General features: G+C 43.0%; 1 protein-coding gene across 1 annotated transcript in view; it reads left to right on the plus strand.

Moving 5' to 3' along the window:
• The first annotated feature begins 1,660 nt into the window (after positions 1 to 1,660).
• MYRFL (myelin regulatory factor like) overlaps positions 1,661 to 13,561 on the plus strand; it is a 35,274-nt gene continuing 23,373 nt past the window's right edge. Inside the window, exons 1-8 of the mRNA XM_083574777.1 lie at positions 1,661 to 2,028; positions 4,021 to 4,114; positions 5,188 to 5,255; positions 5,366 to 5,618; positions 6,404 to 6,492; positions 8,036 to 8,186; positions 11,474 to 11,669; positions 12,075 to 12,151. Coding sequence (XP_083430903.1) covers positions 1,983 to 2,028; positions 4,021 to 4,114; positions 5,188 to 5,255; positions 5,366 to 5,618; positions 6,404 to 6,492; positions 8,036 to 8,186; positions 11,474 to 11,669; positions 12,075 to 12,151 — 974 coding nt within the window. The 5' untranslated portion in view covers positions 1,661 to 1,982. The remainder of the gene's footprint in view (positions 2,029 to 4,020; positions 4,115 to 5,187; positions 5,256 to 5,365; positions 5,619 to 6,403; positions 6,493 to 8,035; positions 8,187 to 11,473; positions 11,670 to 12,074; positions 12,152 to 13,561) is intronic.

Genomic DNA, 13,561 nt, shown 5'->3' on the forward strand with positions numbered 1-13,561 from the left:
GAATACAACTCCATCCCATGACAGTGTATTAAGCATAACCATAAGAAGACAGGGTGTCAAAGATGGACTCCTCCATTGTCTCCCGAGACAGACAGATGTCAGCAACAAGGAGTTTGGGGGCCGCACGCCAATGGTGGGCAGGGTCAGGCACAAAAGCAGGCTTACCATCATATAGTAGGCTAGTTCATACAAACTTGGTACACTCTTCTCTGTCCTCCAGCCAGGTAAGCAAAAAGTAGGATCAAAGGTTTGGCGGCACATTCCTGCCCAGGCCAAAAGGAGGGTAAAAAACAGAGCTGGTAAGGAGTGTCGTCTGGGGAGAGTTCCTGGGACCATCTAGAGAAGCAGCCAGGAGGGCTGCATTTGGCTCCCTGGTTTGCGGTTTCCCATGGTTCCATCCATGGTTCCCCATAGTTTCTCTAGGTGTGCTTCATGGCTTTAAGCTGGACTTGATTCTTTGGAGTTCCCTTCCACAACAGAAAATTTTTGCTGTTATCCTGCCATGAGGGAAAATGGAGAAAGACAATTGCAAAGTTTTATTTGTTTCTTTGTTTTCTTTTTTAAAAAAAATGTCTTTATTGAAAGTTCAAAAAGTACATAATTATATGTGCACTAAACATGGTGAGACATAAATGAAAAAGAGAAAGAGAACCCGTGTAGAAGGGAAAATAAAGGGGGGGGAATATATTTTACAAGGTGGTTATTGTACTTCACCAGATGTTAACCTATTACAGTATTTGTAAGAATGGATTCCAAATGTCATTGAATTTGTCCATTGCAAATTGCAAAGTTAAAAGTTATGCTCGTTTTGCAAAAAAGTGCACAGGAATTAAAGCTGCCTGAAACTTCATTAACTATTTTACCAAATACAGGTCTGTCTGTCACACACACGGCAAATATATTGGAGGTTTGTGGTACTATACATCAAGTACATAAGAAGTGCAACTGTGGGTGGAGAAGAATGAAGTTTGTTCTGCATTTCACTTCCTGGACTTTAAACATGCAGACTGGAATATAATTATCCTTCAGGTTTTACACTTGCTTTGCTATACAGGTGTTGGCTTTGAAAGCAACAACAACCCAAATGTCAACTGTATTTTAAGATAAAATATGTCTGGAAATGTATATAGAGATAAAAATGAGCTTTTTAAACTTTTATACAGATTTTGTTGTTGTTGTTTAATCAGATTAATGCAGAAATGGGACAAAACAGATTTATGAATGAATGTATCGTAACATTGCTACCCCAACTTTTCTCCAAGGATCTCACGGTGGCTTACATATTTCTCCCCCTCACAATAAACTCTGTTTGTTGATTAGGTGGAGAGAGAGGGACTGGCCCAAGTTCACCCAGCCAAGTTCATTGCTGAGTGGAATCTTGAACTTGGGTCTCCCGGATCCTAGCTCAGCAGTCTAACCATTGCAGCACAGTGGTGTAACAAGCGCCATGTTGAACCGTGACTGATCATCAAGAAATAGCTGCATCTTCAGACTAGCTTTTTAAAAAGAAAAGAAAAAGCAAAAAATCCGTTCATACCTCCGTTTATAGCATTTGCCTTAGCTATACATAAACACATGCAGGGGAAGGACAGGCAAGAGATAAGCAACCTTTGTTGCCTTCTTAATTGCACACATGCCGCATAGCCGAGGGAATTAAAGGGTAAAGGTCCTTAAGGAAGGAAACACTTACTGGGATCAGCATTACGTAAGGCGAAAATACTGTACACGTTTTGGTCCTAAAGTTGTGGCAGGATCTTTATTTGGTGCTGAAACCTTCAAATCTGACCAGGAGCTCATTTGCAAAAGTCCTGGATTCTCTCCGGCACACGTAGCCTGTGTGTTTTGACAAGAATGAAGAAGATCTTTTTTGGATATGTTGGCAGCCCTCTGAAAAAGTGCCAGCTCTCCGTAACTAGCTGAGCAAGTCTGAACGCTCGCAAAGTGGTTTGGGGGTGCAAACTGCCGCCTCCTCCTACTTGCCCATGGATGTTGTGGGTGAAAATGAGGCTCTTCAACAGTTCTTCGAAGGTAGGTGGCCAGCAGCTAAAGTCAAAGATCATTTTGTCTGTGCTAAGGGAGTGTGTTGTATTTTCGTTGCCTCTTCTGATCACTCCCTATTCATATACACCAAAAGATAACTTACTTTTTGCTGGGCTATTCTCCCAATTTCGTTACCAAAGAGAGCACATGTATTGAGTGGGTGGGGCCATGTGAATGACTAGAAAAGAACATATTTTAATATATTTATATCTTGCCTTACCTCCCAGGAACTTGAGATTGATTCATTTATGATATTTATATATTATGCGGGAGGCAGTGGAAGACAGAAGTGCCTGGCGTGCTCTGGTCCATGGGGTCACAAAGAGTCGGACACGACTAAACGCCTAAACAACAACATGCTTCTTATTTGGACTACAGGGACTACAGAGTATATGAAGCATAAAATCAAATACAGTGCTACCTCGGGTTAATAACTTAATTCGTTCTGGAGGTTTGTTCTTAACCTGAAATTGTTCTTAACCAGAGGTACCACTTTAGCTAATGGGGCCTCCCACTATGTGATTTCTGTTCTCATCCTGAAGTAAAGTCTTAACCCAAGGTACTGTTTCTGGGTTAGCAGAATCTGTAACCTGAAGCGCCTGTAACACGAGGTACCACTGTAACTCAATACAGAGAAAATGTAAACAGACCTTAGAGCAGACATAAAGCCATTAAAATGCGTAAGATTTTTTTAAAAAGTGCTTTCCTGGTGCCTAAAGAATAGTAGTGTGGGTGCCAGGTAGTCTAGGTCTAGTGCCATGCATGACTACAACAACAACAACAACCCTGTGAGGAAGTTTAGGTTGAAAGATGATCACTGCTGTGAGCGCATCTAGTAAACTTCATGGCCGAGTAGAGATTTGAACCTGAGGTTTTAACACACATGAATGTTCACCATACTGTCTGCAGCTTCAAGCTGTGATCTTATCCAGCACTGCATGCATATGGGGTTTTAATTTTAAAAATCTTAGTACAGACGTACCCGGGTAGTTGAACAGAATCTGTTCCGGAAGTCCGTTTGTCTTCTGAAAAGTTTGGAAGCCAAGGTGCGGCTTCCAATTGGTTCCCAGTTGCGCAGGTGTGCTGGAAACAATAGCAGAAGCTGCGCTGGATGTTCAGCTTCCAAAAAAACATTAGAAAACCAGAACACTCACTTCCCATTTTCGATCATTCGGGAGCTGGAACATTCAACTCCCAAGGCGTTCGGGAGCCGACGTTACGACTGTACATTTTAAAATATTTTAAAATATTTAAATGTACAGTGATAAGAGAATGAACTTTGTAGTCATCTTGTTCAGAAAACCCTAAAATCCTCTGGCAGCAACTTTACATGCATATTAATCAAAACATTTTCCTGAGATCTAACCACATATTCACACATATTCACATTAGCCACATCCCATATTTTCTAAGCTATAAATATATAAAGGATAATTCAGTTTGTTTTTTAGTATTGGACAACTAATATATATATATTAGCAAGCAGCAGTCCCCCTCCCCCTTTGACATTATAATACTATTGTGCCTGGAATCTTTGAAGTCAGAATAATAATAATATAATGATAATGATAATAAATTTATTATTTATACCCTGCCCATCTGGCTGGGTTTCCCCAGCCACTCTGGGCAGCTCCCAACAGAATATTAAAAACAGAATAAAACATCAAACATTTAAAAACTTCCCTAAACAGGGCTGCCTTCAGATGTCTTCTAAAAGTCGGATAGTTGTTTATTTCCTTGACATCTGATGGGAGGGCGTTCCACAGGGTGGGCACCACTACCGAGAAGGCCCTCTGCCTGCTTTCCTGTAACTTCGCTTCTTACAGTGAGGGAACCGCCAGAAGGCCCTCGGTGCTGGACCTCAGTGTCTGGGCTGAACGATGGTGGGTGGAGAATTATTTGGTCACCGAAAAAAATAAATATATAACAGCATTTTTCAGCCGAAAACCATAGCCCGAATTCTCCATGTTTAATCTTAAGGGCAAGACGTGCACAGAGCATTGGAGAATGCATTGGTGGATACACGGATGCTGGAAGAATTCATAGACAGTGACTTTGAATCGTTTGGAAGCCTGTAAGTATGAAAAGTACACTGTTTTCCTCATCATTTCCCTCCTCCAGCAATTTCTTAAAATCGCACACAAATAATGGCAGGGATGACGCGCCATTCCTGAAATGATCCATGCCTTATTCAAAATAGTTTTTTCAAGGACAAATGACAAATGAATGGCTGCTAAACAGCAATGAGATTTATTTTATCCCTCCTCCTGTGTCCTCCACCCCACATTGTTCAAGATTGTTCCATACCGTCTGAATAGGCTTGGGGCTGGGAAAGGTCGCAGGGGAAAGCAAGGAATGGGAAACTTTTCGTTGTCAACTTAGGACCTGAGCTAATATCTTCAACAGCTCAATTGATTCTTAGAAATATCCTGTGGAATGGGAGGGAGAGAACAGCAAATGTGCCCCAAGCTTCTGTTTAATGGAGCCATGCCAATGCCGAGAAAGTGGCAATATTATCAGTTCTGGATTGTGCTGCTTCTTCTTCCATAGGCAACTCTTTGAATATGTCAATGCATCATATAACACATGCGAATGTGTGGTAAGACAAGTGTCAGCGGTCATTAGAATAGCAGACTCACTTTGGAAGGAGAAGGAAAGAGTACAATCGCTGCTATCATAATTTCCCGAGAATCAATTGCAGATCTTAATAACCACAGTTTCTCTTCAGTACTTGTTATAATGCCATCTGTGGGGGTTTTGGGTGGTGGGACCTCCACATTTATTGGGCCTATCAGGAATCCTTGCAGAACGAGACTTTAATAGCTCACGTAACATGTAGATCTGCATTAAAAGCTATTCGCATGGCCTTGGCATAGCTAACAAATAGGTTTGTGGGGTTTTTTTGTAAACACATAGAAACTACATTTTTTAAATTAATAATTTTATTGTTTATTTAACATAATTGTTACAAAATATTGCAAATGCATATATATTTCAAATAAGTAGATATACATGAAAGAAGGAACAAAAGAGAAAAAAAGAGAAGAAGAAAAATAAAGAGAAAAAAAGAAGAAAAGTTGGAAGATACATTTTTGTTATCTGTATAATGGTGTTTTTTTGCCCTGCCCCTCTTGACTCCAATTCCAGGCAAAACACGCTCCCAGACTCCCCGCCAGATTCAGGATCGGAGCCCTGCTCTCCACCACAGACCAAAGGTTGGTTGTGTGAGTCCTGATTGGTTGGCATTCTGGATTGGGTGTTCAGTGTTCATCTGAAGTGGTGACGCTGGATGATGCAATGCTTCTCTATCTCTCTTTCTCCACAGTCACGTATTATGACATTTCATACCCTGCCGGGTTGCGACCTTCAGCACCTCTCCCTTCCGTAGGGCCCACCAATAAGTTCCCTTGCAACTTTTTTGAGACTTCTTGTAAGACAAACGCTATCGGACAAGCGTGTGGTGCACACCATGACTTCAGTCTGAAGACAGGCAATGCTCCAACTCCCTGGAATAACTCCACACCATCAAATAATCATGCTTTAAATGGCTCCCCGTTAAGACCTTCTCACAACCCCAGGTAATTTAAAATATATATTACTGTAACCAGTGCTTTCCCCCTCGTGGGTTAGCAAGAAAAAGTGTGAAGAAAAAAATGACTCTGATTTAAATTTCACCTGCAAAAAGAAAGAAAAGAATTCTGCTGCATCTTTTAGAGGCTCGTCATATTTTAGAGGCATTTCCTTTTGTAGGAAAGAGCTGCTGTCAGCAAATTCATGTTGTTAAGGCGCACAAAATAAGATTTCAATCTTTCCACAAGGTGGCAGCATTTAAATGTTGAACAGCTCAGTCTTGTGCAAGTTTTACTCAGAAGTAAGTTACATTGTAAGGGACATGGGTGGCATTGTGGGTTAAACCACAGAGCCTAGGGCTTGCTGATCAGAAGGTCGGCAGTTCGAATCCCCGCAACGGGGTGAGCTCCCGTTGTTCGGTCTCTGCTCCTGCCAACCTAGCAGTTTGAAAGCACGTCAAAGTGCAAGTAGATAAATAGGTACTGCTCCGGCGGGAAGGTAAACAGTGTTTCCGTGCACTGCTCTGGTTCGCCAGAAGCGGCTTAGTCATGCTGGCCACATGACCCGGAAGCTTTCTGTGGACAAACGCTGGGTTCCTTGGCCACTAAAGCGAGATGAGCGCTGCAACTCCAGAGTTGTCTGCGACTGGACCTAACGGTCAGGGGTCCCTTTACCTTTACCTAAGTTACATTGTGTTCAGTAGAATTTAGGATTGCATTTGTCACATGATCTTTCTTTGAAACATTGCATTCATATTTTAATCAATCGGTATCAACGTTCATGTTCCTTCTAGTCTTTCCTTGGTATCTAAAAAGAGAAAGCACTCTGAGATGTTGGAGGACCCTCTAGAATTTCAAACATGGTCTGGCAATGTTGGACAAAGTAAGTGGAAATGTATATTTTGTGGGTGGGGATCATCCTTCAGCACAGATATGTCCACCTCCATACACCTGAGACTTTAAAGTACCGTATTTTTCGCCCTATGAGGCGCACTGGCCCATAGGACGCACCTCGTTTTTTTTGGGGGGGGGGAATGAATAAAAAAAAATCCCCTCCCCAGCCTCAGGGCTGGAGTGGGGGAAGCCGAGCTTCCCCCGACCCCAGCCCACAGAACAGGCTGCTGCCCGCAAGCCTTACGAGCCCGCGGGAACTCCCGCCGGGCTCCCCAGGCTTGCGGATAGCTGCCTGGAGAGCGAGAGGGGTCAGTGCGCACCGACCCCTCTCGCTCTCCAGGCTTCAGCGAAAGCCTGCATTTGCCCCATAGGATGCACACACATTTCCCCTTCATTTTTGGAGGGGAAAAAGTGCATCCTTTAGGGTGAAAAATACGGTAATATAATAGTGGGGTTGGAAGATGGAAAGCATGAAACTAAAAACACCCAGACTTGAGCCAAGATCTGTCTATCTACCTATCAAACTGATCACTGACATTCCTGAGGGGCCTGTATGAGAAGGCTTGGACTATTTCCTTAATTTTGTTTTTTGGTTTGCTGTGTTCTGTGGGCTGGAGATCAGTGCAACTCACATGTCCCATGTGTAATGCCAATGAATATACACAATTGCACCAGGCGGGGAGCTGTCATTGATCCAATGGGCCAATCAGCACCTCTGTTGTTTGAGCAGAAAGACCTGGACACCTTGGATGGTATTCAGTTCAGTAGTTCTGCTAGTGCAAGCACTTTTGACTGTGCAGCAGAACTTCCCCTCCCTCTCCTCTCACCACAAACCCTGTGCACTCCCTACATTTGCTCTGGAGGGTTGGGAGGAAACCCAGGACATCTTTTAGGAGTGTGTGGGGAGTACACAGGGAAAGGAACTTCAGTTGTACAGCCAAAAGTGCTTGCTCTTGCATAATTGTTTAGGGGGGTGCTGCACTCCGCATGCAATTGCACACACAATGTATCATCTTCTTTGGCCCCAAGATTCTGCACTCCTAATCCTGTAAACTGCTATCCAAGCACAACAAGCAAGAGATGGTACAAGAGCGTCTCTATGGCTCAAGGTGCCATCACCATCATTTATTGTTTATATGCCTCCCATCTGACTGGGTTACCCCAGCCACTCTGGGCGGCTCACAGCAAAATATTAAAAACACAATAAAATATGAACCATTAAAAACTTCCCTGAGCAGGGCTGCCTTCAGGCATCTTCTAAAAGTCAAATAGTTTATCTGTTTGGCATTTGAAGGGAGGGCATTCCACAGGGCAGGCGCCACTACCAAGAAGGCCCTCTACCTGGTTCCCTGTAGCTTCATGTCTCGTAGTGAGGGAACTGCCAGAAGGCCCTCAGACCTGGACAATGGGCTGGACAATGCGGGTGGAGACGCTCCCTTGGGTATACAGGGCCAAGGCATGCTTCTTCTAGCCTGACAGAATCCCAGAAACGACAATATGACAGCTCTGCTGATGGTGTGATCTCCTTCCAGTGACTGTAAAGGATTCTTCTCCTGACATGCAAGAGTATGACGGTGATGTGCAGAACGTAGCGTCTGTTGAAAAATCCTATCCATCCCTCGCCTGGCAACCATATCGGATATCTCCCTGGAGCAGCCTGTTCAACCATAATTATGAAAAGCTGTAAGTGCTTATCACATTCCATCCTTTTTTCATTGTGATGCTCAGATTGGAAAGAAATAGACACCACAGGCTTCTCTTGAGGAAGAGACTGAATTGATGTTTGAACTAAAAATTTAAATGGGTTTGATGATGATGATAAATTTATTCATACCCCACCCATCCGGCTGGGCTTCCGCAGCCACTCTGGGTGGCTCCCAAAAGATTAAAAACAGAATAAAACATCATGACTGGGATGTTAGGTTGTAGGCTGCCTTGTCCCAAGTCAGAACACAGTCCGTCTGGCTCATACGGCTTCTGCTGACTGGCAGACGTTCTCCTGGGTTTCAGACACTGGAGTTACCCCCAGCCCCACTTGAGAGATGTGAGAATTATACCTGGGACCTTGCAACACAGGAGGCATTCTTGGGGAGTGCGCACAGCTGGGGAGGGAAGGATTAAGGGGAACTAATGAGTGCAGGGTGTCCATGCCAGACATGCAGATGACATTAGGAAGGCCAAGCCGGTGGCTCACCCTGTTAAACTGTTCAGCTTGACTGTGTGTCCACTGGGTGAGCCATCTTCAAGATGGCATTTCTAATTTCTGTCCTCATGTCTGACATGGACACCCCGCGTCCATTAGTTCCAGGCATTCAGCATGGAGGCTGCCTCTGAATATTGTTTGCTGGGGAGGAACAGATGAGGAAAGCTATTGCTGTCATGCTTTCTTGTGGACTTCCTAGAAGCATCTGCAGAAAGCAGGATGCTGGCCGAAATGAACCTCTGGTATGATCCAGCAATGCTGCTCTTCTTATTCTTTGAAAATAAGAGACATTTTTCACCTGAAACTGATTGGTAGCTTGAGCTGCATTTTTAGTATTGTGTAAATCAAGTAAATAAATAGGCACCGCTCCGGCGGGAAGATAAACGGCGTTTCCATGCGCTGCTCTGGTTCACCAGAAGCGGCTTAGTCAAGCTGGCCACATGACCCGGAAGCTGTACGCTGGCTCCCTCAGCCAATAAAGCAAGATGAGCGCCGCAACCCCAGAGTCGGCCACGACTGGACCTAATGGTCAGGGGTCCCTTTACCTTTACCTTAAACCTACCCTATAAGCACCCGGGGGTTTGCTGGGATCATAAAAACAAGGCACCATGGCATCTCTCTGATGTTCTTGCATCCTGTTGGAAATCAAGTGACTGTCAATGTACTTATGGTTACTGCTTAAAACTTAATATAGTCTTACTTTATGAATACATTATTTTACTTCTTGGATATGTGCAGTAGTTCAAAGTCTTTCATATCTATGGATACCTTATTTTATTTCTTGGAATTGCACAATTGTTAGAACCATTTCTTGCTTTATCATCTTTTTAGAAGTAGTCCTATAATATGAACAGGGATATGAGACTGGGCTGGGGTGGAGGTGTCCGCAATACAAAAGAGAAGTAGTGAATATCTTCTCAGTCTATATATCTTTTTGTCTTTGTTGTCCAAAACCGGGCATATCAAGTCTTTCAGCAGCAGGGTAATATTGGGACTACCAAATGTTTACTCTCCAATGTAGAAGAAACATTTAAAAATACAGATAAAGTCTGATTTTCAGACATTTGTATCTTCGAAATTTGATATCCTCTTTATTACATGCTTTACAAATCCAGAAGTGAGCGGACATTATTTATGAGCCGGTTCTTTTCTCTGCTGTAGATTAAAATCTCATGAAGAAAGTGACAGGTCTCAAAAGGGACCATTTGCTCTTTCTTCACCATCCCGAGAGACCATAAAGTTGAAATAAATCTTTTGCAAAAGGCTATACATTCTAACCTCTAATGGCCAAGTGAAAGGAGGAACCCCAAAGAGCCACCTTTCATTTGCTGGGAGGAAAGTGGGTTTCCACAGTACCATGTGACAAGGGATCATTGTTCAGCCTTCCTTTAATGAACAAAGTGACTCTATATAATGGAGACTTTGAGTCTTGGGCTGTAGTTTTCAAGTGATGTATTACAGAGATGCAGACAGAGAGGCACAATTGTCCTAGATAGCTAATTCACTGCTTCTTTCTAGACGGCCTTTGAGACCTTTGCCCCATACACGATAGCAGAAAAGAAGGGTCTCACATTTGGTAGAAACCCACATTTAAACAGCACATGATAGCAGCTATCCTCATAGTGACTCTGCATAGTAACCACCTCCCAATCCACATTGCACAGTATATTTATTAGGACCAAAACAAAATGTCACAAAATAAGATGTAGGTTTAATGCTCTCCAGAATTCTTCTTCAGGCTGGGATATGACACACAGCCGTGGACTGGGATGGAGGTTGGGGAAAGAAACAAATAAGCAAATGAGGGACAAAAATGGGCTTGATGCTATTGCTGTCTCAAGATGGGAGATTGCAGACTTGGTTAGATTTGTCCCTGCTAGAACCTGCTGCAAGTCTCAGGTTATGCCTATGATTTTAGGACAAAGAAGCAATTTGGAAACACCGGGGCATCAGTTTTCCAGATCTGTTGCTAGCATTAAGTGAAACAGACACGAGGAAGTAGAAAGAAACATACTTATATTAACTAAACTGGAGATCAGTTGAAGTGGGTGTTAATCTTCGTGAGACTACAAATGTAGGAAATTTTTTATTACCCAGAAAAATTCTACTGGATAATACTGCAGGAGGTTGAAACAATCTTCCATGTATTTTTTTACTGTCATTTACATCAGGGGGTTTGATGGCACACAAAATATCCTCAATCTTAAAGAGTATACTTAAAGAGTATCTTCCTTGAGGGTGCTACTACATTTATTAATGAGCAGCTGCAAAACATCAGCATGTCTCTTAGACCTGATGTGGCTGTTAGTTCTTAGCTAGGCATTTTTTAAAATAAATGGTTTTTTGCTGAGGTTGTGATTTTGCATTTCATATTTGTATTTTGACTTATTGGTTGGTTGACCGTCATAAATATCTGACTGGATGTTTTAAAATGAGGGTTATATGAGAAAAATGAGTAGCCTTTTCGCTCACTGCGTCAGAAAAGCATCGTGAGCAACAGTGCTCCTTTCTGCTTCCTGTCAGCCCTGGAAGGAGCCAATCACTCTCTTAAAAAAGGAACTACTTGAGGTGTTTAGGTATCTCTGCCTATTTCCTGTACAGCATTAAAAGCCAATTTAAGAATCCATTATTACTTCAAAGATCCCCCTCCAAAAAGACATGAATAATTTGTTACTGGAGTATCCACATCTATGATATTGTCTGAGCGATGTGACTTGCTGAAATATTATTCCACTTACAGATTCCTCTTGTGTGTTTTTTTTTCCAGCCCAGATGTGGGATATTACATTGTTACAAACAAAGGATTTAATTTTTCAACAACAGATAGCGCTTTTGTTTGTCAGAAGAAAAACCATTTCCAGATCACAGTCTACATTCGAGTGGTTGGACACCCAAAATTCGTCAAAACGCATTTGGGGCTGAAGCTGGTAGAAAAGTTTTACTTGAAAACTTTTGGTATTAAGGCAAGTGTGTTTCCTTCCTTCCTTCCTTCCTTCCTTCCTTCCTTCCTTCCTTCCTTCCTCATTTTCATCATTAATTTATTTCAGATACTTCTATGCTACCTTTTAGGGCAGGTATGGGGAAGCAAATACAGCCCTCCAAACCCTTGGGACTATTCCCAGGCCTTCCCCCACCACTTGCCCTGCTTCACACCTTCCTTGAATGTTTTTGTGTGGCTGGAATATGCCCTTGAACTCTGATCCTCCCTCTTTCTTGCCTGGATGGAGGTCAGGTATTTTCCCAGATAAGCTTAATGTACAGAAAGCTTCTGGTATGTTAAGAGAGAGAGAGAGAGAGAGAGAGAGAGAGAGAGAGAGAGAGAGAGAGAGAGAGTCTTAAACCTCCTTTGCTTGTTATTCCATATTTAGATGGAAGCCCCCAATCAAATAATCATCATTGAGCAATCTCAACCTGATCGAAGCAAAAAACCTTTCTACCCTGTTCAGTAAGTAAAAACAAACATACAAACCACAAAACACCAAAACCCACCCATTATTATTACTATCATTAGTAGTAGTAGTAGTTCCCCACCCATCTGACTGGGTTGCCCCAGCCACTCTTAGATGCTTCCAACAAATAATAAAGCACTGTACTTAACAAGTAAGTATATGTATCCATTCAGTTATTCACTGGACATATCCCACTCTATTCAGAAATACACAGTGGCTCCTTTCGATTTCCAGTCTAGGCACCTGTCCATTCCAGACCCCCAGCCACCCAGCCACCCCTGCCTAAAAAGGGCAGGTAAAGCAGAAAACTGCTCAGACCCATGCTTTCTCGGCATGGCACAAGGGCATGTGTGAACATCCTAACTATTCATTTGCTAAAGCCACTAAACTGTTTAAGCTGTGCACTCCTGAGTCAGAAAAGGTAAAGGTAAAGGACCCCTGGATGGTTTAGTCCAGTCAAAGGTAACTTTGGGGTTGTGGAGCTCATCTCGCTTTCAGACCGAGGGAGCAGGCGTTTGTCCACAGACACCTTTCTGTGTTATGTGGCACAACAGAACATCATGATGGAAACCAGAGTGCACGGAAACACCGTTTACCTTCCCGCTGCAGCAGTACCTATTATCTCCTTGCACTGAGAGCTCACCCTGTTGTGTGGATTCGAACAGCCGACCTTCCGATCAGCAAGCCCAAGAGGCTCAGTGGTTTAAACCACAGCACCACCCATGTACGCACAGGATCTAAATATTCTTAAATTTAGCGTCTTCAAGTGCTGCCTGTCTGTATTTGTCAATAATCCGTGGATTGTGGCAGTACTACCTTTAGGATTAGGAAGTGTGAGTATCAATGAGCTCCATCCTTTCACTTTTCATAGAACAACTTTCCTTAGGACAACTTCCTCCCTGTGGGTAGGCTGAGATCCTGCATGCGTAGCCTGGGGACCAAATTAGATGTGACATCATTCACCACAATTAGTAACTGCATAAGTGATTTTTTTAAAAAGTGAATTGTATGGGTGTTCCTCAGGCCCAATCTGGGTTGGGACTTCAGTGGGCATTGAAGACCCCCTTCCACCATTGCAATCTGCCAGGGTCCAAACTGGGCCCACCAGACCCACTGTTTACTTTAGCAAGCCATTCATGCAATTGCTAATCTTGGGAATGCTATCATGTCTAGTTGGGCTCTTTTGCAGTTGATACTTGTTGGGCAGCTCCAGTCCTGTTTTCATGTTCCTCTGCCTACATCATTGTTTTGCTGATGAGAAGGCCAAAGACATATCTTTTTCCTGGGAGGTGTTATGTATTCAGTGGTCTGTGTTTGTCTGAGCTTGAGTCTGGACTAAGGATTCTGAGCTCCTGTGTTCTGATTCGATACATGATGCCCAATCACAAAACATTTCAGGATTTGGG

This window comes from Podarcis filfolensis (genome assembly GCF_964270895.1).
Source record: "Podarcis filfolensis genome assembly, chromosome: 10".
Taxonomy (NCBI): domain Eukaryota; kingdom Metazoa; phylum Chordata; class Lepidosauria; order Squamata; family Lacertidae; genus Podarcis; species Podarcis filfolensis.